Below are 25,999 nucleotides of genomic sequence, written 5' to 3' on the forward strand. Positions count from 1 at the left end.
CAAAATGCAGCGCGGCTCGGGGAACGTGTGCACTGGTGCGCTTCCTAGACTGCTGAGCAGAAGACCTCATGCCACCTACCTTCGCTCACTCGCCAGGTGTTTCCTAGGCTGCACTGCAGGTGCTCTGCTAAGCTTAGGCTACAGTGGGGAATCTTGCTTTTTTTATTTCCTTTTTTTTTTTTTTTTTTTTTGCAATAACCCTATCACTGGGACTCAGTGCCTGTGCCCTATGAATCCACTGCTCCTGGAGGCTTTTTTTTTTTTTTTTGGATAGGACAGAAGAGAGGGGAAGACAGAGAGGAGGGGAAAGACAGATAGACAGCTGCAGACCTGCTTCATCACCTGTGAAGCGACCCCTCTGTGGGGATCGGGGAGCCGGGGGCTGGAACCGGCATCCTTACACCAGTCCTTGCACTTCGTACTATGTGCTTAACCCGCTGCACCACCGCCTGCCCCCCATTCTGCTTTCTGTCATATTTAGAGACTTCTTTGCTCCTCATCCTCTTCAGTTCTATCTGAGGATGATTCTAATCCTTATTTTATGAAATTGGAAGGGCATTCAAAAAATCAACCCCCGTAAAGCATTCAGTGCAATGCCTAGTTTAAGCAAGTAAATCACAGATTATCATTTTGCTATCGCCATCTTTACCGAAGAGCAGCATAAACCAGTAACCACTAAAACCGGGTTCCAGAGGGAGTGCACAGGGCCCTGTCGTTGCCTTGGGACCAGTCACACTATGCTAATATCACACACCTGCTTTGACATTAGTCTGCAGGATATTGTTCTCCTATTAATCTATGATTTGTAAAACATCCTTATGAGAGGACTTTGGCAATAAGACCTCACAGGTGTTCATGTCTTCTGACCAGTTAACTGGGTTATAACATTACACAGATTCTAGCAAACCTGTCCTAAAAATTGCATGTAAAAAGTTTTTTTAATATTTTTATTTATTATTGGGTAGAGACAGAAAAAATCTGAGGGGGGAGGGGTGATAGGGAGAGAGACAGGCACACCTACAGCCCTGCTTTACCACTCAGGAAGCTTTCCTCTTGTAGGTGGGGGCCAGGAGCTTAAACCTGTGTTCTTGGGAGTCAGACGGTAGCGCAGCGGGTTAAGTGCAGGTGGCGCAAAGCACAAGGACCGGCATAAGGATCCTGGTTCGAGCCCCCGGCTCCCCACCTGCAGGGGAGTCGCTTCACAGGCGGTGAAGCAGGTCTGCAGGTGTCTGTCTTTCTCTCCCCCTCTCTGTCTTCCCTTCCTCTCTCCATTTCTCTCTGTCCTATCTAACAATGACATCAATAGCAACAATAGTAATAACTACAACAACAGTAAAAAACAAGGGCAACAAAAGGGAAAATAAATATATTTTTTTTTAAAAAACAAAAAAGCTGTGTTCTTGTGCACTGTAATGTTTTTGCTTAAACAGGCGCACCACCGCCTGGCCCCTGTGAAAAGTTTATAAGTGAATATTCCCCAAGTCTGGGGCTGAGTGGTTTAAAGACTGAACACTAGCGCACTGCTTCTCAGATCCCATCTGCATCACAGGCACCTAGAGCCTTGTTGGCATATGGATTCTCCTCCTCCCAGTGCTGCCAACTCGGTGTGCCGCCCCACCATCTCCCAGCCTGGGGAACTCGACTGCATGGTGGTGCTCCTAGGTTCTGCATCTGTCATCTCCCCGGACAAAAAATGTCCTCATCAATTTGAAGAATTCAAAATAATAAGGTTTACCTTCAAAGTTAGCCTCTCAACTACTATTAATACAACTTAATATCATAGTTGTAAAAGGCTACATATAGACCGTCTTTACCAAATTCTGTCTTTATTTGAACGTTTCATTAGGAAACTCGCCCATGAGAGAAGGTGGGTGATTCACTTTGGCTTGCAAGTAATCTGACTCGTTCTGAAATGGTCTTGCTTTATAGGAAAAACACCAGGCTGTGGAACTCTGGCAGACTGTGTCTCAGGAGCTGGAAAGACTGCAGAAAATCTACCAGGAACATATGACTGAGGCCCAGATCCATGTATTCGAAAGTCAAAAGCAAAAGGTAGTCTTGGATTTTGTATCACAAGCCTGAGAGGCTCTCGTGTTGTTTTCTGGTGCTGAGCAGGTCTCACAGTACAGATAGTTACTGACAAAGTGATTTCTAGAAAAAATGGTTTCACATGAGACACAAGAAGCTACATTAATTCCAACACTGCCGGCATATTAAGAGCCATGGAAAATTTTTAAATTAAAATTTTAAGTCATCAACTATGTGTGTAATAATAAAAGAAATACAACAGATTTCTTCTAAATGTAGTTATTTTAGACTCGGGTTTTGTTTTAGTTTTTTGCCTCCAGGGTTATCGCTGGGGCTCGGTGCCTGCACTACGAATCCACTGCTCCCAGAGGCTATGTGTCCCATTTTGTTGCCCTTGTTGTTGCACTTGTTGTAGTTGTTATTGTTGTCATAGCTGTTGTTGTTGTTGGATAGGACAGAGAGAAATCGAAAGAGGAGAGAAAGAGACACCTGCAGACCTGCTTCACCGCCTGTGAAGTCACACACACACACACACACCCGCCCGCAGGTGGAGAGCTGGGGACTCGAACCGGGATCCTTACGCCAATCCTTGCTCTTTGCGCCACGTGCACTTAACCCGCTGTGCTGCCGCCCGATTCCCAATTTTGTTTAGTTCTAAATATGGTTTGAAGACAAGTTGCTTTGTCTCCCCTTCCCGTTCGCTTCTGCAGAACCAGCTGACCAGTTTTCAGCAGCTGACCAAGCGCCTTCACCTGACTAACGAGAACATAGAAATGGTGAGTGAACTCACACATCTCGCGTGATCGGAAACGCCACTGTCAGAGTACGGGCAGGCACGTGGACGTGAGTCAGCGCACGCACCCAGGCCCTAGTGGGCCAGCTCTCTCTCTGTCCTTCCGCTCCGTGTCCTCCTCCCGCTCAGCAGTGTGACGGGCTCGTGGCTTCTGGACACAGAGAGCTGGCATCTGCCGTGAGCGTGTCTTCCCTCGTCTGCAGATGCCCAGGCTCCCTGTCGGCCCTCCTGAGCCTGATCTGGACCAGCGAGTCCCAGAAGGGCTGCTCAGGGCAGTGAGGCTGGTGGCCACCAGCTCCCTGGACAGTGAGCTGCTGCTCCCTCTGCCCTGTGGCCGGGGGCATCAGGGGAGCTCTGCGCTGCCGCAGTCAGAAAGAATAGTGATAAAGTCAGACCAGTGTCCACAAGCTAAGAGGTCACTTCCTTAAAAATAATGGGACAGTAAGGGCCTTGAGCTAGTTGGCCACCAAGACTAACTAGCACACCCGAATTTCCCTTTAACTAGTTAGTGGCTATAACCGGCTTCCCCAAGTCTGCCCCTCCCTCCCTCCCTCCCTCCCTTCCTCCCTCTTCCTTTCTCTCTGTCCTTTTCTTCTGTGTCCTTGTTGAGCAAGGAAGGCTGAGCTGTCACTGCACCGTGGGATCACGGCCCCGCCACTTCCCCTCTTACCTTTATATGACGAGTTCCCGAGTTCCATTATTCTGCTAACTCTTGTTGGCACTAAGAATGTCTTTGTTGAAGCACAGAGCTGTGCTCTCAGACATAAGTTCTCTACTTTTATTCTGCTCTTAAGAAGTTTTCTCCTTTAACTGTGTAACAGTCATTAAATGCCCGTTTTACTTATGTTAAGTTTGTAATTGCTGGTCACTGAAATACTTTTCATTTTATGGTTCACAGAGTTCTTAAAAATAGTATTAAAATGCTCTAGGACAAAATGACGAATTATTTCTGGGATCAGGAAGTCACATTTCTAGTTGCAGTGGCAGCTGAGCCTGGTTCCACAATATTGACTCTTTCAGTGCGGGGCCTCGAGCTGTGGCGACTGTGCAATCTTGGCTTTCCGAGACAGCCCCTGATTTATTACAGATCACTCAGATTCACTCTGTCAGAGAGGTCAGGGAGAAAGAATTACTACACGTTTCTGAGGCACAAAAACTCCTGAATTCAGACAGAAACTACAGATAATGAACCACAGGTACAATAAAAGTGGTGAGTTCTCAGAATAAAATATTAGACTAAAAATTGGGCTGAGTGGTGGCACACCTGGTTGAGCGCACATGTCCCAGTGCACAAGGACCCAGGTTCGAGCCCCCGGTCCCCACCTGCAGGGGGAAAGCTTTACAAGTGGTGAAGCAGGGCTGCAGGTGTCTGTCTCTCTCTCCCTGTATGTCTCCCTCTCCCTTCTCGATTTCTGGCTGTCTCCATCCAAGAAAGAAAGAAAGGAAGGAACGAAGGGAGGGAGGGAGGAAGAAAGAAGGGGAGAAACGTGGCAAGATGTGGGAAGTGTCGTGTGGCTGTCACCTGAGAGGGCTCGTGGGCATGGGGTCCCGAGTTCGCCCCCAGGCGGCGCCTGTCCCAGAGACAGACCTGCTTCGCTTGCTCTCCCGTTCTCAGAGCGGAAGCCCCACAGAGCAGGAAGGGCACAGGAGGCGCCAGGGGCCTGCTTCATCCTCAGGAAAGCCCGGCCGGCTCCGTCTCCTGTGACTGTTGTTGGTGTGCGGGCGGCGGTTTGACAGGACTGAGCGCTGACTTCCTGCCCTTCTCGCCTGCAGACCAACCAGCACTACGTGAGAGCAGTGAGCGAGCAGAGTGTGGAGATCGAGCAGCTCCGAAAGCAGCTGAGGTATTTTCAGAAACCGCTGCCTCCAGTCCACGTGGGGCCGTCTTCTCCTTTCTTTGTTTTTTCTCTTTTTAATTGTTTTTTCTTTTTTATTGGGGAATTAATGTTTTACATTCAACAGTAAGTACAATAGTTTGCACATGCACAACATTCCCCAGATTCCCACATAACAATACAACCCCCACTAGGTCCTCTGAATCCTTCCTGGACCTGTATTCTCCCCACCCACCCACCCACCCCAGAGTCTTTGACTTGGGTGCGGTATGCCAATTCCAGTTCAGGTCCTACTTCTGTTTTCTTTTCTGATGTTGTTTTTCAACTTCTGCCTGAGAGTCAGATCATCCCGTCAGAGCGTCCTGCTCACCTGGTCTTTGGGGTCGGAGGATCTGGACTCAGGACTGACTGGGAGTCAGAAGGCGCCCGCACGGGGAGCCCAGTTCCTCCTCTAGAACGCCACGACACAGCGCTACTGTGCGCAAGGACCTGGGCGGGTTCGAGCCCCTGCTCCCCACCTGCAGCAGGGAACTTCACAAGTGTGAACAGGCGTCTCTCTGTCTCTCCCCCTCTCTGTCTCCCCTCCTCTCTTAGTTTCTCTCTGTCCTGCCCAATAGCATGAAAAAAAAAAATGGCAGTCGGGAGCGGTAGATTCGTAGTGCTGGCACTGAGCCCGTGATCACCCTGGAGGCAGTAAATAAATAATAAGTAAATAAGACAGCCGCCCCGTTGTTGGGGACACCTCGTCCCCTGAGCCTTCCTTTGGGCTTCCCAGAGGCCCCAGACGGGGTTCCCATGCTGGAGGCGCATTCACAGGAGCCCCGGAGGGTGGGGCCCGGGGCTGGGGGCTGTGGCCGAGGGGGAGGGGGAGGGCTCAGCAGCGTGTGTCGGGGTGCCCCTGCCCTAGCAGGTGTCGCAGGGAAGCCGCCAGCCGCCCCTCGCGACGCACCCATGGCAGCACCCCTCAGTGCCCCGCCCCGTGACTGCCGCGGGAGGTGCTGCTGACTACGTGAACCTCACTGCCGCTGTTTCCACCGCTGGCTGTTGCCCCAGAATAATGTGTCTTGAAGAGAAGCGTTTATTATTTCGCAAATCTTAGATGCTACTTAATCTTTTGATTTTTTTTCTTGCTACCAGGGTCACTGCAGGGGCTCAGTGCCTGCACAGTGAACCCACAGTTCCCAGCAGCCTTTTTTTTTTCTTTTAGTTATAGGACAGAGAGAACTTGAAAAGGGAGAGGAGACACAGGGGGAGAGAGACAGAGAGACGCCTGCAGCCCTGCTTTACCATTTGTGAAGCTTCCCCCTTACAGATGGATAGATGACATTTAAAATATATTTTAGGAAGCCAGGCGGTAGCGCAGCGGGTTAAGCGCACATGACGCAAAGCACAAGGACCAGCGTAAGGATCCTGGTTCGAGCCCCCGGCTCCCCGCCTGCCGGGGAGTCGCTTCATAAGCGGTGAAGCAGGTCTGCAGGTGTCTGTCTTTCTCTCCCCTCGCTGTCTTCCCCTCCTCTCTGCATTTCTCTCTGTCCTACCCAACAACGACGACATCAATAACAACAACAGTAATTATAGTGATAAAACAACAAGGGCAACAAAAGGGAATAAATAAATATTAAAAGAGGGAAAATAAATATAAATATATTTTTAATATTCTTACTTACTGCTTTCATCAGTTTTTGATTAAATAAATTTGCTTTCTTTCTCTCATGGACATTTAAGAAAAGTAGAAAGATTAGTGTACCTATTAAGAGCACGCAGGCAGAATGCTGGCTCCGGCAGGTCTGCGCCTCGCCCTGGAAGCAGCTCCCGCGTTTTCTGTCTCAGGCAGGCCAAGCTGGAGCTGAGAGCTGCGGCGGCCAAAGTGGAGGAGTTGACCACGGCGGCCGGAGACCTTCAAGGGCAGATGAAGAGAATGGTATGTCGCCAGCTGGACGGTGGCCGGGGCTGGGGGTTACCCCGCGTTCCCAGTGAGGTGCGAGGGGCCACCTGAGGGCGAGCAGTCATGGCAGGGAAATGAAGAAGCCGAATCAGAACTTGGAAACTAGCCCTCCGCGCCACACACATTACTCTGAGTCAGCAAAGCTGTCCCAGTTACCCTCAGCAGGTCAGTGTGACAGGCAGGCAGGCAGGCGATGGTCACCGGTGTCCGGAGGGGTGTCTGATGCTGCATTTTGTTTGTTTATTAAAATGGTTACTATGTGGTCCGGGAGGTGGCGCAGTGGATAAAGCATTGGGTTCTCAAGCACGAGTTCAGTCCCCGGCAGCACATGTACCAGAGTGATGTCTGGTTCTTTCTCTCTCTCCTCTTCTCTTTCTCATAAATAAATAAAATCTTTTAAAAAAATAAATAAATTTTTAAAAAATAAAATAAAATGGTTACTAGTCCCGGTCTAGAAACCTATCAGGGTGCAGCGGGTTACTTCCCAGCGCCCCTGGCCGCTTGAAACTTCCACTGAGATTCGAGGGGAAGAGGACTCTGGCGTGGCCGGTCTCCTTATGCCGTGTGACACGCTGACTGTTCTCGGACTCTAAATGGGCTTCTGGTTTCCGGATCTCCCAGGAGGAGGATGTGGCATCTGCCCAAGGGAGAGAGGAAGCGTCGGACCGGCGACTGCAGCAGCTGCAGACCACTCTCCGACAGCTGGAGGCCAGGTGAGTGCACGCGCTCAGACATGCATTTTCTTTTTTATTTTATTTATTTCAGAAGAATCACTCTTTTTTTCCTAATATTTTTATTATTATTCACTGGGTAGAGACAGGGAGAAATGGAGAGGGAAAGAGATAGAGGGGAGGGGGAGAGAGAGAGAGAGAGAGAGACCTGCAGCCCTGCTTCATCACTGGTGAAGCTTCCTCCCTGCATGTGGGGACCAAGTGCTTGAACTCCGGTCCTTGTGCTCTGTGACATGTGCGCTCAAGCAAGAATCTCATTCTGCACGTAATACTAGGGGTACTGGGGTGGGACTTGGGGCCCGTGCTTGTAAGTCCAGGTCCCTGCCGCTGCCCACCTCCGGGGCTGCACAAAGAATCTCCGAGTGCTGGACTTAGAAACTGTGGCGACAGACTTAAACCTCGTTTTACCCGACGCTGTCTATGTATTGACTCAGATTCAGAGGTTGAGCATATCTGAGAACGTACTCGATCATTTATCTGACAGAAGACCAGACAGTCTGCTGTGTGTTGACGCGTGTCACAGCTGAGCGACATCACACTGTGCAGCAGCTAGTGTGGCTCTTCCTCCTCCTTTTTCTTTTCTTGCCTCCAGGGTTACTGCTGGGGGCTCTGTGCCTGCACCATGAATCCACTGCTCCTGGAGGCCATTTTCCCCCTTCTGTTGCCCTTGTTGTTTTATTGTTGTAGTTATTATTGTTGTTGCCGTTGTTGGATAGGACAGAGAGAAATGGAGAGAGGAGGGGAAGACAAGAGAGGGGGAGAGACAGACAGACACCTGCAGACCTGCTTCACCGCCTGTGAAGGGACTCCCCTGCAGGTGGGGAGCTGGGGTTCGAACCGGGATCCTTATGCCGGTCCTCGTGCTTTGTGCCACCTGCGCTTAACCCGCTGCGCTCCCGCCCGCCCCCAGGCTCTTCCTTCTTTTCCCTTTATTTCCACTGTCCTGATCCTGGCCGCCACCTGGTCTCACTTCCTGTGCCCTGTGCTTCTGCAGCTCACACCGGAGGGTGGAGTCAGTCTCCGTAAACCCAGAGACCGCAGTGCCCTTTTACAACGCTGTTAAAAGGGAGGACAGGAGGGAGGGGGGGGGGTCTGGCCAGACAGAAGGAAGGGGGGCAGACAGCAGTACCAAAGCGTCCCCCGCTGTGCTGTGGGCCTGACCAGACCCGCCTGTGCACATGGCAAAGCAGGTGCCTCCCCCCACGAGCTGGGCCAGCCCAGTCCAGCATGCTTTGAAACAGGACTAAAACCCGGTCTGCACGGTGGGTGGCGTACCTGACCGAGTCCACAGGTCACCATGAGCAGGGACCCGAGTTCAAGCCCATGGTCCTACCTGCAGGGGCAAAGCTTCAGGCGTGATGAAGCAGGGCTGCAGGGCCTCTCCCCTTGCCTGTCAATTTTCCTGTCTCTACCCAAAATAAATATAAAATAAATAAGTGAGGGGAAAGACAAGCATTTAAAATAATAATAACCCGCTTGACGGCCAGGCTCCTGTGTCTGCTCCAGGGTTGGCTTTCAGTGTAGAACTTCAGGGGGATGTCAGCAGCCCAGACAAAATACCACGCGAGGTCGGTAACCAGAATCGTGACTGGAGAACGGCGCCGTCTGGGGAGAGACGGGACCAAATGAGCCCGAACACAGCCCAGGGTGCACAGAGGGCAGGCCTCGGGAAGGGAAGGGCAGGGAAGTGCAGTGGTGGGTGCCGCTTCCAGCCACCACGTCTCTGGGGTGGAGCACAGCTGGTCCTGTCGCCCCGGGGTCACCCCGCTTCTCCAGCCCCCCAGTCTCAGAGCTGCAGGCATCCTTGTTGATCCGCATTTTCGGCTTCAGTCACTTGGCGGCTACTGCCGCCAGCTCAGAGCGTTAACACGGGCAGAGCTGACTGGGCTCACCGGGACCAAGCAGACCCGGCAGCCCCGCACCCACTGGAGGGAAGTGAGCACGGTCTCTGCGCCGGGGAGGACGAGGGGGGACAGGGGCTTCTCATCCCATTACCCAGAAAGAAGAAACACCCCAAAATAACAGGGGGATGCGTGTCTTACCAGAACATTCTAAGAGCCACTCTGCCAGCGAAAGTATTTGGGCGCAAAGCAGACCCGTGGGAAACAGACCCCGAACCTGAGCTGCGGTGCTCGCAGGCTGCAGATGCAGGCTGACACGCTCTCTCTCACTGACCAGTCACGCCAACCCGTCAGTTACCCAGAGATTATTGCCCACCACCTAGGAGCAGTCAGACTGCCCCTGGAGGCACATTTGGAAATAGATTCCAGAGGGGCCAAAGATGGAGGGGTTTTCAAAAAAAACCACAGAAATCCTGTGAAGAAATCTAGTCACAGTAACAGTCTGAGGATGAAGGAAGGTCAGTATCAAAACAAATCCCAGGAGTTAAAGACATTTTAACTTTACTGAAGACGGTGCTTTTCCTGTGTGATCCTTAAAAAGTCTATGAGGCCACAGCAGCAGGAAGTACCTTGGGGAGAGTCTGCAGGTCAGGACACTGGGGGAGGGGAGAGTCCGCAGGTCAGGACACACTGGGGGAGGGGAGAGTCTGCAGGTCAGGACACTGGGGGAGGGGAGAGTCCGCAGGTCAGGACACACTGGGGGAGGGGAGAGTCTGCAGGTCAGGACACTGGGGGAGGGGAGAGTCTGCAGGTCAGGACACACTGGGGGAGGGGAATGTCCGCAGATCAGGACACACTGGGGGAGGGGAATGTCCGCAGGTCAGGACACTGGGGGAGGGGAGAGTCCGCAGGTCAGGACACTGGGGGAGGGGAGAGTCTGCAGGTCAGGACACACTGGGGGAGGGGAGAGTCTGCAGGTCAGGACACTGGGGGAGGGGAGAGTCCGCAGGTCGGGACACACTGGGGGAGGGGAGAGTCCGCAGGTCAGGACACTGGGGGAGGTGAGAGTCCGCAGGTCAGGACACTGGGGGAGGGGAGAGTCCGCAGGTCAGGACACTGGGGGAGGGGAGAGTCCGCAGGTCAGGACACTGGGGGAGGGGAGAGTCTGCAGGTCAGGACACACTGGGGGAGGGGAATGTCCGCAGGTCAGGACACTGGGGGAAGGGAGAGTCTGCAGATCAGGACACACTGGGGGAGGGGAATGTCTGCAGGTCAGGACACACTGGGGGAGGGGAGAGTCTGCAGGTCAGGACACTGGGGGAGGGGAGAGTCTGCAGGTCAGGACACACTGGGGGAGGGGAGAGTCCGCAGGTCAGGACACACTGGGGGAGGGGAGAGTCCGCAGGTCAGGACACTGGGGGAGGGGAGTGTCTGCAGGTCAGGACACTGGGGGAGGGGAGAGTCCGCAGGTCAGGACACTGGGGGAGGGGAGAGTCCGCAGGTCAGGACACTGGGGGAGGGGAGAGTCCGTAGGTCAGGACACACTGGGGGAGGGGAATGTCTGCAGGTCAGGACACTGGGGGAGGGGAGAGTCTGCAGGTCAGGACACTGGGGGAGGGGAGAGTCTGCAGGTCAGGAGACTGGGGGAGGGGAGTGTCCGCAGGTCAGGACACACTGGGGGAAGGGAATGTCCGCGGGTCAGGACACTGGGGGAGGGGAGAGTCCGTAGGTCAGGACACACTGGGGGAGGGGAATGTCTGCAGGTCAGGACACTGGGGGAGGGGAGAGTCCGTAGGTCAGGACACACTGGGGGAGGGGAATGTCTGCAGGTCAGGACACTGGGGGAGGGGAGAGTCTGCAGGTCAGGACACTGGGGGAGGGGAGAGTCCGCAGGTCAGGACACTGGGGGAGGGGAGAGTCTGCAGGTCAGGAGACTGGGGGAGGGGAGTGTCCGCAGGTCAGGACACACTGGGGGAAGGGAATGTCCGCGGGTCAGGACACTGGGGGAGGGGAGAGTCCGTAGGTCAGGACACACTGGGGGAGGGGAATGTCTGCAGGTCAGGACACTGGGGGAGGGGAGAGTCTGCAGGTCAGGACACACTGGGGGAGGGGAGAGTCTGCAGGTCAGGACACTGGGGGAGGGGAGAGTCTGCAGGTCAGGACACTGGGGGAGGGGAGTGTCTGCAGGTCAGGACACTGGGGGAGGGGAGAGTCCGCAGGTCAGGACACTGGGGGAGGGGAGAGTCCGCAGGTCAGGACACTGGGGGAGGGGAGAGTCCGCAGGTCAGGACACTGGGGGAGGGGAGAGTCCGCAGGTCAGGACACTGGGGGAGGGGAGAGTCCGCAGGTCAGGACACTGGGGGAGGGGAGAGTCTGCAGGTCAGGACACTGGGGGAGGGGAGAGTCCGCAGGTCGGGACACACTGGGGGAGGGGAGAGTCCGCAGGTCAGGACACTGGGGGAGGTGAGAGTCCGCAGGTCAGGACACTGGGGGAGGGGAGAGTCCGCAGGTCAGGACACTGGGGGAGGGGAGAGTCCGCAGGTCAGGACACTGGGGGAGGGGAGAGTCTGCAGGTCAGGACACACTGGGGGAGGGGAATGTCCGCAGGTCAGGACACTGGGGGAAGGGAGAGTCTGCAGATCAGGACACACTGGGGGAGGGGAATGTCTGCAGGTCAGGACACACTGGGGGAGGGGAGAGTCTGCAGGTCAGGACACTGGGGGAGGGGAGAGTCTGCAGGTCAGGACACACTGGGGGAGGGGAGAGTCCGCAGGTCAGGACACACTGGGGGAGGGGAGAGTCCGCAGGTCAGGACACTGGGGGAGGGGAGTGTCTGCAGGTCAGGACACTGGGGGAGGGGAGAGTCCGCAGGTCAGGACACTGGGGGAGGGGAGAGTCCGCAGGTCAGGACACTGGGGGAGGGGAGAGTCCGTAGGTCAGGACACACTGGGGGAGGGGAATGTCTGCAGGTCAGGACACTGGGGGAGGGGAGAGTCTGCAGGTCAGGACACTGGGGGAGGGGAGAGTCTGCAGGTCAGGACACTGGGGGAGGGGAGAGTCTGCAGGTCAGGAGACTGGGGGAGGGGAGTGTCCGCAGGTCAGGACACACTGGGGGAAGGGAATGTCCGCGGGTCAGGACACTGGGGGAGGGGAGAGTCCGTAGGTCAGGACACACTGGGGGAGGGGAATGTCTGCAGGTCAGGACACTGGGGGAGGGGAGAGTCCGTAGGTCAGGACACACTGGGGGAGGGGAATGTCTGCAGGTCAGGACACTGGGGGAGGGGAGAGTCTGCAGGTCAGGACACACTGGGGGAGGGGAGAGTCCGCAGGTCAGGACACTGGGGGAGGGGAGAGTCTGCAGGTCAGGAGACTGGGGGAGGGGAGTGTCCGCAGGTCAGGACACACTGGGGGAAGGGAATGTCCGCGGGTCAGGACACTGGGGGAGGGGAGAGTCCGTAGGTCAGGACACACTGGGGGAGGGGAATGTCTGCAGGTCAGGACACTGGGGGAGGGGAGAGTCTGCAGGTCAGGACACACTGGGGGAGGGGAGAGTCTGCAGGTCAGGACACTGGGGGAGGGGAGAGTCTGCAGGTCAGGACACTGGGGGAGGGGAGAGTCTGCAGGTCAGGACACTGGGGGAGGGGAGAGTCCGCAGGTCAGGACACTGGGGGAGGGGAGAGTCCGCAGGTCAGGACACACTGGGGGAGGGGAGAGTCCGCAGGTCAGGACACTGGGGGAGGGGAGAGTCCGCAGGTCAGGACACTGGGGGAGGGGAGAGTCCGCAGGTCAGGACACTGGGGGAGGGGAGAGTCCGCAGGTCAGGACACACTGGGGGAGGGGAGAGTCTGCAGGTCAGGACACACTGGGGGAGGGGAATGTCCGCAGGTCAGGACACACTGGGGGAGGGGAGAGTCTGCAGGTCAGGACACTGGGGGAGGGGAGAGTCTGCAGGTCAGGACACACTGGGGGAGGGGAGAGTCCGCAGGTCAGGACACTAGGGGAGGGGAGAGTCTGCAGGTCAGGACACACTGGGGGAGGGGAGAGTCTGCAGGTCAGGACACACTGGGGGAGGAGAATGTCCGCAGGTCAGGACACTGGGGGAGGGGAGAGTCCGCAGGTCAGGACACTGGGGGAGGGGAGAGTCTGCAGGTCAGGACACACTGGGGGAGGGGAGAGTCTGCAGGTCAGGACACTGGGGGAGGGGAGAGTCTGCAGGTCAGGACACACTGGGGGAGGGGAGAGTCTGCAGGTCAGGAGACTGGGGGAGGGGAGTGTCCACAGGTCAGGACACACTGGGGGAGGGGAATGTCTGCAGGTCAGGACACACTGGGGGAGGGGAGAGTCCGCAGGTCATGACACACTGGGACTAGCATGTGAATATTCAAGGGACACTTACACAGTCAAAGTAAGTTGGCCTTTTGATAAAGACAGGCCCAGAACATGAAGAGGAGAGTCAAGGAGGTGTCTCCACAAGATGTCTACACTGGGGTGGAAACCTCTTTAAGAAGCAGGAGCTGCTCTTCACAGCCCTGTGACAGCTAGGTGTGTGCTGTCGGCTGTGTGGCCGTGAGCAGGGAGGGCGTGCAGACAGAGGCAGTCACTGTGGGCCACACAGGTAGGAGTGGGGACAGAGGGCCCGCACTCCTGAGGGTGTGTCGCTGGACGATGTGTGTGATGCACCAACGGCCAGGCCGTGAGAGCTTCAGCCGTCTGCTCACCTGCCTCAGCCCCGCCCGAGGCCGGAACCGGGGCCTGTTGCAGACCGGGAGCGGATCGGGACAGCGCATGGCTGGGGAACGCTTGCCCCGGCGTGAGTGTGGGTGACCTGCAGTGTGGCTGTTCCTGTTTAGACTCCGGGTGGAGATCCAAGAAGCCAACCAACTAAAAGCAGAAAAGACACATTTGGAGAAGCAGACAGCAGACTTGCAAGCAAAGTGCCAGGAGTTAGAAGGCGAGAAGTTCGAGGCCATCGTGCAGGCCAGGAATAGCATGCAGCTCCTGGAGGAAGCCCACCTTCAGAAACACCAGGTAAGAGCAAGTGAGCACGGGTCTCACCCGTCCAGCCGCAGAAGGAGCCCCGGCCCCTCTGAGCCCAGGGTCACTGAAGACAGGCTGTGGGGGGGGGGGGGGAGGGAGACGGAGGGAGGGAGGTGCTGGCCCATCACTTACTTCTCCCTGGGGCTGACGCAGCAGGGTCTCGGGCCTTTCCAGGATGGTCGGGGGGCTTCCCTTGTGCGTTGCCCTGTGCTAGAGGGCCCCCATGTGCTTGCTCCAGGATTGGCCGGTGCTCTGGCCAGGCCTTAGCTGTTGGGTTTCTATGACACCCACCACTCACTGCCTTCCACAATGTCCTGACATCAGAAGAGCTACCTTCCTCAGCTGCTGGCCTGTTTAGTAGGAAAAGGCTGTCAAACCACTTTACAAACAATACAGCAGGGGTGGGAGATAGCCTAGTGGTCATGCAAGGAGACTCCTGCCTGAGGCTCTGAAAGTCCCAGGTTCAGCCCCCCCTGCACCATAAACCAGGGTGGGGCTGCGTGTGCATAGGGGAGGGGCAGGGCTGCATGTGCATGGGGGAGGGGAGGGGCTGTGTGTGCATGGGGGAGGGGAGGGGCTGGGTGTGCATGGGGGAGGGGCAGGGCTGCGTGTGCATGGGGGAGGGCAGGGCTGCGTGTGCATGGGGAGGGCAGGGCTAGGTGTGCATGAAGGAGAGGTGGGGCTGCATGTGCATGGGGGAGGGCAGGGCTGGGTGTGCATGGAGGAGGGGCGGGGCTGCGTGTGCATGGGTGAGGGCAGGGCTGCGTGTGCATGGTGGAGAGGCGGGGCTGCGTGTGCATGGGTGAGGGCAGGGCTGCGTGTGCATGGGGGAGAGGTGGGGTTGCGTGTGCATGGAGGAGAGGCAGGGCTGCGTGTGCATGGGTGAGGGCAGGACTGCATGTGCATGGGGGAGAGGCGGGGCTGCGTGTGCATGGTGGAGAGGCGGGGCTGCGTGTGCATGGGTGAGGGCTGGGCTGCGTGTGCATGGCGGAGAGGCGGGGCTGCGTGTGCATGGGTGAGGGCTGGGCTGCGTGTGCATGGCGGAGAGGCGGGGCTGCGTGTGCATGGCATGCAGTGGGATCTGAGCACAGTGCTGCTTAGCAGGTGGGGACAGGGCAACTGGGTCCCACTGAGGCAGGATTCTCAGGCCCCCAAAGGTGTTGGGGGCACAGGCACAGTCGGGGTGCGGAACTCCTGGCTACCTGCAGCTGGAGAGCAGGAAGGAGGAGGAGTGTGAGGTGGTGTCTGAGCTTCAGAATAGGAAGAAGGAGCCTCCCCGACTGGGCAGCTTGGCAGCCGTGCCACAGCAGGAGGACAAGGGCGGACGTGCGGCTGAGGGGCGGGGAGAGCCTTGCCCTGCAGCACCTTGTCCGGGGCTCCTGGTGCCGAGTGAGGAGAGGGCGGTGGGGGTGTGGACCCTGGCGGCGGCCTTCCCTCCCCGGGGAAGCAGAGGTGTGACTGCCCACAGCACTGGCGCTCGGAGAGGGTCTGTCAGGTGGGACCCGCAGGCTCGTACAGGAGCATTTCGAGCCGCTGCTGGAGGGGATGGAGCGGGAGGGGCACGGACCTGCCGACACAGGTAGGGAGAAGCTCTTTGCTTTAAGACCACGCTCACTGGCTGTGTCCCGTGTCCGGGAAGCTGTGAAGTCTCGTGCCAAACGGTTGTCTTTTGAAGGCTCTGCTTGAAGAGAAGCAAAAGGAAGAGGAGATGGAGAGAATGAAAGAAACGCTGTCTCGCGTGGTCCAGGACGCTGCCGTCAGGACCAGAAAGGAAGTAAGGGGGTTTTTATGATATTTAAAATTCAGGAGGCCGGGTGGTGGCGCACCTGGTTGAGTGCACACACTACAGAGCACAAGGACCCGGGTTCAAGCCCCCGGTCCCCACCTGCAGAGGGAAAGCTTTGTGAGTGGTGAAGCAGGGCTGCAGGTGTCTCTCTGTCTCTCTCCCTCTCTACCTTCCCCTCTCAATTTCTTTCTGTCTCTATCTAATAATAATAATAATAATAAATTAGGGGCTGTGCGGTAGCAAAGCGGTTTAAGCACACATAGCACAGAGCTTCACAGGTGTTGAAGCAGGGCTGCAGGAGTCTCTCTTTGTTCCTTCCTCTCTATACCACTTCCCTCTGTCTATCCTGTCAAATCAAGGTATAAAAACTCTTAGAAAAAGAAAAGAGGGAGCTGGATGGTAGCACAGCAGGTTAAGCGCAGGTGGCGCAAAGCGCAGGGACCGGTATATGGATCCCGTTCAAGCCCCCGGCTCCCCACCTGCAGGGCAGTCGCTTCACAGGCGGTGAAGCAGGTCTGCAGGTGTCTGTCTTTCTCTCCTCTCTGTCTTCCCCTCCTCTCTCCATTTCTCTCTGTCCTTTCCAACAACAATGACAACAACGATAAACAAGGGCAACAAAAGGGGAAAATTAAAAAAGAAAAGAAAAGAGGGAGCTGCCCCTTATCTAAAGTGGAAATACTGACCGAGTCAGTCGTCAGCAAGAGGCCTTTGTCTGTTGCACTGAGGCGTCCATGCTAAGACTGAGTGAGGCCTGGCAGCCGTGGTCCCGAGGACTCAGTGCCCTGCACGCTCCCTCCTGCTGAACTCTTGGCTCCCCAATACGCACCTGCTCTTTTGTCTTTGATGCCTCGGAAGTTACCACCTCACCATGACCGTCGTCTTGTTTCACTATCTATAATAATCTTCGCTACAGACCCAAGTAATTCATAATATTTCGACTTACAGGTGGTAAGCACAAGAAAACAATATAACGCGCAGATCTCTCAGCTGACAGAAGAACTCTCAGCCCTTCAGATGGTACGGCAGCCGGCATCAGTATCCTCTCCCGGGTGCGGGGTGCGAAGGCCCAAGCTCCGTGTTGGTGGGGCTCCCCCATTCAGAAGACGCTCACTGTGGCGGGGGACGCTCATGTGGGAAGAGGGTGGAGGCACGGGAGCACGGCGTGTCTGCAGCCGCGGACTCACGGCGGAGGGTGGAGGGTGGACCTGCGCCGTGTCCCGGGCCGCCTGAGCGGACACGCTCCGTATGCTAGGCTAGACCACGTGACCGCGAGTGCGAGGAGAGGGCGAGCGATGCGGGCGATGCGGGCGATGCGGGCGAGCCGAGCTGGGAGTGTGTGGAAGGGAAGCCCCAGGCCCTTGGCGACGCCCTCCCCGCGGGCCCCTCCCCTGGGCCTCTGAAACCCTGGTGGTCCTGCAGGTTGGGCTTTTCTGTCCTGTCATTGAAAAGGCCGTGGTCCTGCTGTACTGACAGGCCGAGTGTCATATTCTCAGGACCAGCAAATCATTGTGTTTCTCCTGTCTTCCCCCACTTTCCTTAGGTCTTAACCAAATGTGACTTAAATCTACAGGAATGTGGTGAGAAACAAAGCCAAATCGAGCGGGCCATTAGGGAGAAGAAAGCCGTGGAAGAAGAGCTGGAAAAGGTAAAAAGAGAAAGGGGACAGTGACTACCCAAAACCCAGCCGCAAGTCCAGGGCGGCCGTCTGCCTCTGGTGGCGCTGCCTGCCGGCGGCCCTCACTCGGAGGTGACGAACACCTTTCCCGGCGCGTGTCCCCGTGTGCTTGGAGCGGGCACTCGGCATTTAGCGGCCGCTGGCTCATGCATCTCTGCACCGGAGTGGCCCCGTTACTCACCGAGAGCTACAGACGGGCTTTCCGAAGCACCGCATGACTTCCCTAAACCTCGCCCAGCGGTGGCAGGCTGACTTTCAGGCCGACTTCTACTTGTCAACACTATATCTGACAGGAGTAGCTTGGCGCTCCCGGGCATTTCACTTTGTGTTTGTTTGTTTAAGCAGAGCACTGCTCATTTCTGGCTTATGGTGGTGCAAGGGACTGAACCTGGGACTCTGGAGCCTCAGGCAAGAGAGTCTTTGCAGAATCATTATGCTGCTTACCCCTGCCCAGTGTTTTACGTATTTTTTATTTTGTTGATATTTACTTCCTTTTGTCGCCCTTGTCGTTTCATTGTTGTCGTCTTACTTCATACGTTTGAATCGACCCAGACGGGCTGCTGTGTCTGAGCGCGTGGCGGGGAGGCAGGCCTTCGAAGGCCGCTCGCCCGGGGGCTCCGTCCCTGAGGAGACGTCCTTGTGTGAGCCCCGCAGGTCTGCCAGGAAGGCCGAGGGAGCGAGGGCGACCGCCGCCGGCTGGAGGAGATGCACCAGCGCTGCCTGCTGGCCGAGCGCGCCAGAGACGAGCTGCAGCTGAGGCTGCGGACGGCGGAAAACAGCAGCCGCCAGCGGGAGATGAAGTGAGTCGCCCTGGCTCACGCGGCTGCTGACGGGCTGCTCGCAGTCTGTCTGTTCTTTGTGATCTTTTTTAAATATTTGTTTATTATGCCCTTTTGTTGCCCTTGTTTTATTGTTGTAGTTATTATTGTTACTGTTGTTGATGTCGTCGTTGTTGGATAGGACAGAGAGATGGAGAGAGGAGGGGAAGACAGAGGGGGAGAGAAAGACAGACACCTGCAGACCTGCTTCACCGCCTGGGAAGCGACTCCCCTGCAGGTGGGGAGCCGGGGGCTCGAACCGGGATCTTTATGCCGGTCCTTGTGCTTGGCGCCACGTGCGCTTAACCCACTGCGCCACCGCCCGGCCCCCTCTGTAGCTTTTTTAGGAACAAAGTGGATTCGACTCAGTGCAGGGCAGGGCCCCGACCATGTCCCTCACGGAAACAAATTCACCTGTGGACACAGAACCCTGAGGGGAGCTTAGGGGCCCAGGCGAGAGGCCGCAGAACCTGCCAGAGCCCCAGGCAGGAGGGTGCGCTCCCACACCCCAGCTCCCTTCCTGCTGTGCCCCCACCCCTAGAGCTGACTGTGTGTCTGCCGTGCCACACGGTGACCCTCGGCGCTTGCCGCCATAGCAGCTCTGGCAGAGGGAGGCTCTGGCAATGCCCACGGCTGACTTTACTCGAGCACACAGATCTGTGTGGACTGGTGTCACAGGGCAGTGTCCACGGTGCTCGTGACCGTCTTCACATGTGCAGTCGGCCGGTTGGACCTTCATCTAGCCGGGGAACACACAGCATGCGAGAAAGACCCGAAACTTCCTCAGAGGAGCCAGACAAGTCAGAGGAGTTTCACTGAAGCAGTTTGCAAGTTGGGCTCGTGTGACCCAGAACCCAGTGGTGAAGGTTCAAGACCAGTATCTGTTTAACTCGTGATCAGTGCTGAAGCTTACAGAACTGGGAGTTTATGGAACCTGTTTCCAAGATGAGACAGGAGAGCGTCGAGTAGGTTTTAGTAGAAGTCAGTAAGTGCGGGCGGGGGGTGGGGGGGACATAGAGCAGCGGGTTAAGCGCAGGTGGCGCAAAGCACAAGGACCGGCATAAGGATCCCGGTTCGAACCCCGGCTCCCCACCTGCAGGGGAGTCGCTTCACAGGTGGTGAAGCAGGTCTGCAAGTGTCTCTCTCTTTCTCTCCCCCTCTCTGTCTTCCCCTCCTCTCTCCATTTCTCTCTGTCCTATCCAACAATGACAACATCAATAACAACAATAATAATAACTACAACAATAAAAACAACAAGGGCAACAAAAGGGGGAAAAATAGCCTCCAGGAGCAGTGGAATCGTAGTGCAGGCACTGAGCCCCAGCAGTACCTGGAGGCAAAAAAAAAAAAAAAAAAAGGTGATTTAAATCTACAGTGAAAAGAAACGTCTCTGAATAAAGCCAGCAAAGTCTGCTATCAAATACAGGCTTCTTGCTGGCCGCCGCAGACCATCAAAGCTACAAGTTCCCCCTTTTGTCCATCAGTTCCTCAGAAGAGATATCGCGTTGCCAAGAAATGATTCAGAAACTTCAAAATGTACTTGAATCGGAGAGAGAGAACTGTGGGCTTGTCAGTGAGCAAAGGCTGAAGCTGCAGCAAGAAAATGAGCAGCTGCAGAAAGAGACAGAGGCTCTGAGGAAGGCCGCTCTCCAGGCCCAGAAGCAAGCCAGATTAAAGGTACTGTCCTGTTCGCCACTCCCATGAGCTCTTTATAAATTTGTTTTGGGGGCTAGAAACGGGAATGGGGAGAAAGGCAAAGAGAGACACCTGCAGCCCTGCTTCACTGCTCTTGAAGCTCCCCTGCAGGTGGGGAGCAGGGGCTTGAACCCGGTCCTTGCGCTGTAACATGCACACTTTATTGTGGGTACACCATCACCACCTGGCCTTCTTTACTTACTTACTTACTTATTTTTTATACATTTACTTATCTTCCCTTTTGTTGCCCTTGTTTTTTATTGTTGTTATAGTTGTTGTCATTGTTGCACAGGACAGAGAAATGGAGAGAGGAGGGGAAGACGGGGGGGGGGGAAAGACAGACAGAAAGACAGAAAGACAGAAAGACAGACACCTGCAGACCTGCTTCACCGCCTGGGAAGCGACTCCCCTGCAGGTGGGGAGCTGGAGCTTGAATCGGAATCCTAACGCCGGTCCTTGCGCTCTGCGTCACCTGCGCTTAACCCGCTGCGCCACCGCCCGACCCCCTTGATGTGGTCTCTCTCCCGAGCCTAATTGTGACGTCTGTGTGTGTCGGCCACCGCACCGCCTGCCCTGTGTTCTCTGTCCCCCGCAGATCAGCACGATGGAGCACGAGTTTTCAGTGAGGGAGCACGGGCTGGAGGCTCAGCTGCGTGAGCTGGAGGACAGCGGCCGGAGCTCCACCGTGGAGCTGCGGCACCTCCTGGTCACCCAGCAGAAGGCGGCCAGCAAGTGGAGGGCGGAGACCAAGAAGCTGACGGAGAACGCCGAGACCAGGGTCCGCAGCCTCAAGTAAGCAAGCCCGCCCCGCCCGCCGCCCGCAGAAGCTGTTGAGTCTGTGATCTGTTTTCATGCAGCAGACATTCAGTGGCCTCCTGACAAGCAGTGAGTGAACAGCTCCTAGTTTCGCAGGTCTCCGTAAGCGTCATGCGTGCGTGCGTGCTCCAAAGGGAAATGTGTCTCGTTGCACTTAGGCGTCCTGCCACCTTGTTTTGCCACTTTGTCACTCGGAGTTTACAGTTCCAGGCTGGCTTCCCAGGCGGCCTCCTGTGCGCTTCCCGGACGCAGGGTCAGGCGTGACAGGGCCACAACCCGGTGGCCTCATGCTGGCCCGGCACGTTTCTAAGAAGCCTTTTTAGTAGGCTTGCCTTCCCCACCATGCATATGTCTACGTAATTATTTTTAGGCAGTTGGAAGCAGAAGTAGAATAACATAACTGTAGAAAGTTGTTGGGGGAGTCAGGCGGTGGCGCAGCGGGTTAAGCACACGTGGCACAAAGCGCAAGGACCGGCGTTAGGATCCCGGTTCAAGCCCCCGGCTCCCCACCTGCAGGAGAGTCGCTTCCCAGGCGGTGAAGCAGGTCTGCAGGTGTCTGTCTTTCTCTCCCCCTCTCTGTCTTCCCCTCCTCTCTCCATTTCTCTCCGTCCTGTCCAACAACAATCGCAATGGCAACAACAAGGGCAGCAAAATGGGGAAATGGCCTCCAGGAGCGGTGGGCTGGTAGTGCAGGCACCGAGCCCAGCGGTATCCCTGGAGGCTAACGCACTTTGGGATACCCCAGTCCCGAGCCTCCCTTTGCCCGCAAACCCTCAGAAAGCCCGCGGGGCCGCATGTGGCCAGCCCGGCACGTGGCCCTGGGGCCTTCCGGCAGGTCCGGCTTAGCACAGCACAGCCCGTGGGGCCGCAGGAGCCTCTGCTCACTTCCTTGTCACGGTGGGTGCGGCCCCTTCACCCCTCAGTTGTCTCCACGGCAGACGGCGGCTGCGGCTTTGTTCAGGGTCAGTGTGTGAGGCCCGCGCACGTCGTGGGCCGTGGACCAGTTCGGTCCGGCAGCCTGTGTCCAGTGGCGGCCGGCGGCCACATGGGTCCTCTGTCCCAGACATAGGGATCAGTGGGTGTCAGATGACAGGTCTCGTGCCACGCCGCACCCCCCGCCAGCCACCCATGAGCCTCCTCCGCCTCCCAGAGAGCCACCGGAGTCTCCTCACAAGTCTTGCGGTTTGCTGGATTCTGTTTTGTCTGCGTTTTATTTTTTGGAAAGTTTATGCAAATCAAATGTCCGGACTCCACGGCGGAGTGAAGCCGCCCGTCTTTCTTGTCTTCCTTCTCTTCTCTTACTGCGCGAGCGTCACTACCTCCAGTTCCATCCATTCTGCCCCAAAAGACACAACACCGTCTTTTTGACTGCAGAGTAGTATTCCACGGAGTCTATGGCCCATAGCCTCTCTCACCAGTCACCTGATGGCGCATCTAGGCTGCGTCCACCCTGCTTGTTGTGAAGCACGTGTCCCTTCTGACAGTGCTTGTGCGTGCTCTGGAAGGTGACAGTGCTTGTGCGTGCTCTGGAAGGTGACAGTGCTTGTGCGTGCTCTGGAAGGTGACAGTGCTTGTGCGTGCTCTGGAAGGTGACAGTGCTTGTGCGTGCTCTGGAAGGTGCTGCAGTGGGAAGGCGGCTCCACACAGCAGGGCGCCTGGTGGGGCTGCGGTTCCTTGCGGGGGTCCTAATGGCTCCTTCCCGTCTCCCGAGCAGGAGTGAGCTGAGTCGGCAGAAGCTGCAAACGCAGGAGCTGCTCTCCCAGCTGGAGATGGCGCACAACAAGGCGGCAGAGGTAAGAGAACCCACCCCCCCCACACACACGGGTGGTCAGAGAGCGCCCGGCCACACTCAGGGGAGTGATACTGAGAGAGCCTGTGCATTATGGGAGTGATAGTGAGAGAGCCAGTGCATTATGGGAGTGATACTGAGAGAGCCAGTGCGTTATGGGAGTGATACTGAGAGAGCCAGTGCATCATGGGAGTGATACTGAGAGAGCCAGTGCATTATGGGAGTGATAGTGAGAGAGCCAGTGCATCATGGGAGTGATACTGAGAGAGCCAGTGCGTTATGGGAGTGATAGTGAGAGAGCCAGTGCATTATGGGAGTGATAGTGAGAGAGCCAGTGCATTATGGGAGTGATACTGAGAGAGCCAGTGCATCATGGGAGTGATACTGAGAGAGCAAGTGCGTTATGGGAGTGATAGTGAGAGAGCCAGTGCATTATGGGAGTGATACTGAGAGAGCCAGTGCATCATGGGAGTGATACTGAGAGAGCTAGTGCGTTATGGGAGTGATACTGAGAGAGCAAGTGCGTTATGGGAGTGATACTGAGAGAGCCAGTGCATTATGGGAGTGATAGTGAGAGAGCCAGTGCATCATGGGAGTGATACTGAGAGAGCTAGTGCGTTATGGGAGTGATACTGAGAGAGCCAGTGCATTATGGGAGTGATACTGAGAGAGCTAGTGCATTATGGGAGTGATACTGAGAGAGCCAGTGCATTATGGGAGTGATAGTGAGAGAGCTAGTGCGTTATGGGAGTGATACTGAGAGAGCTAGTACGTTATGGGAGTGATAGTGAGAGAGCCAGTGCATCATGGGAGTGATACTGAGAGAGCTAGTGCGTTATGGGAGTGATACTGAGAGAGCCAGTGCATTATGGGAGTGATACTGAGAGAGCTAGTGCATTATGGGAGTGATACTGAGAGAGCCAGTGCATTATGGGAGTGATAGTGAGAGAGCTAGTGCGTTATGGGAGTGATACTGAGAGAGCTAGTACGTTATGGGAGTGATAGTGAGAGAGCCAGTGCATCATGGGAGTGATACTGAGAGAGCTAGTGCGTTATGGGAGTGATACTGAGAGAGCCAGTGCATTATGGGAGTGATACTGAGAGAGCTAGTGCATTATGGGAGTGATACTGAGAGAGCCAGTGCATTATGGGAGTGATAGTGAGAGAGCTAGTGCGTTATGGGAGTGATACTGAGAGAGCCAGTGCATTATGGGAGTGATACTGAGAGAGCTAGTGCGTTATGGGAGTGATACTGAGAGAGCTAGTACGTTATGGGAGTGATAGTGAGAGAGCCAGTGCATTATGGGAGTGATAGTGAGAGAGCTAGTGCGTTATGGGAGTGATACTGAGAGAGCTAGTACGTTATGGGAGTGATAGTGAGAGAGCCAGTGCATTATGGGAGTGATACTGAGAGAGCCAGTGCATTATGGGAGTGATAGTGAGAGAGCCAGTGCGTTATGGGAGTGATACTGAGAGAGCTAGTACGTTATGGGAGTGATAGTGAGAGAGCCAGTGCATTATGGGAGTGATAGTGAGAGAGCCAGTGCATTATGAGAGTGATACTGAGAGAGCCAGTGCATTATGGGAGTGATACTGAGAGAGCCAGTGCATTATGGGAGTGATACTGAGAGAGCCAGTGCGTTATGGGAGTGATACTGAGAGAGCCAGTGCATTATGGGAGTGATACTGAGAGAGCAAGTGCGTTATGGGAGTGATAGTGAGAGAGCCAGTGCATTATGGGAGTGATACTGAGAGAGCCAGTGCATCATGGGAGTGATACTGAGAGAGCTAGTGCGTTATGGGAGTGATACTGAGAGAGCCAGTGCATTATGGGAGTGATACTGAGAGAGCCAGTGCATTATGGGAGTGATAGTGAGAGAGCTAGTGCGTTATGGGAGTGATACTGAGAGAGCTAGTACGTTATGGGAGTGATAGTGAGAGAGCCAGTGCATTATGGGAGTGATACTGAGAGAGCTAGTGCGTTATGGGAGTGATACTGAGAGAGCCAGTGCATTATGGGAGTGATAGTGAGAGAGCCAGTGCATTATGGGAGTGATACTGAGAGAGCCAGTGCATTATGGGAGTGATACTGAGAGAGTCAGTGCATTATGGGAGTGATACTGAGAGAGCAAGTGCATTATGGGAGTGATACTGAGAGAGCCTGTGCATTATGGGAGTGATACTGAGAGAGCCAGTGCATTATGGGAGTGACACTGAGAGAGCAAGTGCATTATGGGAGTGATAGTGAGAGAGCCAGTGCATTATGGGAGTGATAGTGAGAGAGCTAGTGCATTATGGGAGTGATGCTGAGAGAGCCAGTGCATTATGGGAGTGATACTGAGAGAGCCAGTGCATTATGGGAGTGATACTGAGAGAGCCAGTGCGTTATGGGAGTGATGCTGAGAGAAGTGCATTATGGAAGTGATAGTGAGAGAGCCTGTGCATTATGGGAGTGATACTGAGAGAGCCAGTGCATTATGGGAGTGATACTGAGAGAGCAAGTGCATTATGGGAGTGATACTGAGAGAGCAAGTGCGTTATGGGAGTGATACTGAGAGAGCCAGTGCATTATGGGAGTGATTGTGAGAGAGCTAGTGCGTTATGGGAGTGATACTGAGAGAGCCAGTGCATTATGGGAGTGATAGTGAGAGAGCCAGTGCATCATGGGAGTGATACTGAGAGAGCTAGTGCGTTATGGGAGTGATACTGAGAGAGCCAGTGCATTATGGGAGTGATAGTGAGAGAGCTAGTGCGTTATGGGAGTGATACTGAGAGAGCTAGTACGTTATGGGAGTGATAGAGAGCCAGTGCATTATGGGAGTGATAGTGAGAGAGCTAGTGCGTTATGGGAGTGATACTGAGAGAGCTAGTACGTTATGGGAGTGATAGTGAGAGAGCCAGTGCATTATGGGAGTGATAGTGAGAGAGCCAGTGCATTATGGGAGTGATAGTGAGAGAGCCAGTGCATTATGGGAGTGATACTGAGAGAGCCAGTGTATTATGGGAGTGATACTGAGAGAGCCAGTGCATTATGGGAGTGATACTGAGAGAGCCAGTGCGTTATGGGAGTGATACTGAGAGAGCCAGTGCATTATGGGAGTGATACTGAGAGAGCCAGTGCATTATGGGAGTGATACTGAGAGAGCAAGTGCGTTATGGGAGTGATAGTGAGAGAGCCAGTGCGTTATGGGAGTGATACTGAGAGAGCCA

The 25,999-nt window shown here is 55.5% G+C and overlaps 1 protein-coding gene across 2 annotated transcripts in view; it reads left to right on the forward strand.

The window, feature by feature from the left end:
• The window catches only part of SCLT1 (sodium channel and clathrin linker 1), a 243,932-nt gene that overhangs the window by 13,818 nt on the left and 204,115 nt on the right, over positions 1–25,999 (forward strand). For both annotated transcript variants that reach the window (XR_009546408.1, XM_016188178.2), the window contains exons 7-19: positions 1,930–2,052; positions 2,739–2,804; positions 4,595–4,665; positions 6,487–6,577; positions 7,223–7,314; positions 14,024–14,201; positions 15,886–15,984; positions 16,942–17,013; positions 17,567–17,641; positions 18,326–18,471; positions 19,974–20,166; positions 20,780–20,976; positions 22,715–22,793. Coding sequence is in view for 1 of the 2 variants with exons in the window: in XM_016188178.2 (XP_016043664.1) it covers positions 1,930–2,052; positions 2,739–2,804; positions 4,595–4,665; positions 6,487–6,577; positions 7,223–7,314; positions 14,024–14,201; positions 15,886–15,984; positions 16,942–17,013; positions 17,567–17,641; positions 18,326–18,471; positions 19,974–20,166; positions 20,780–20,976; positions 22,715–22,793 (1,482 nt within the window). In the remaining variant the exon portion in view is untranslated. The remainder of the gene's footprint in view (positions 1–1,929; positions 2,053–2,738; positions 2,805–4,594; positions 4,666–6,486; positions 6,578–7,222; positions 7,315–14,023; positions 14,202–15,885; positions 15,985–16,941; positions 17,014–17,566; positions 17,642–18,325; positions 18,472–19,973; positions 20,167–20,779; positions 20,977–22,714; positions 22,794–25,999) is intronic.

Source organism: Erinaceus europaeus, chromosome 19 (genome assembly GCF_950295315.1).
Source record: "Erinaceus europaeus chromosome 19, mEriEur2.1, whole genome shotgun sequence".
NCBI lineage: Eukaryota > Metazoa > Chordata > Mammalia > Eulipotyphla > Erinaceidae > Erinaceus > Erinaceus europaeus.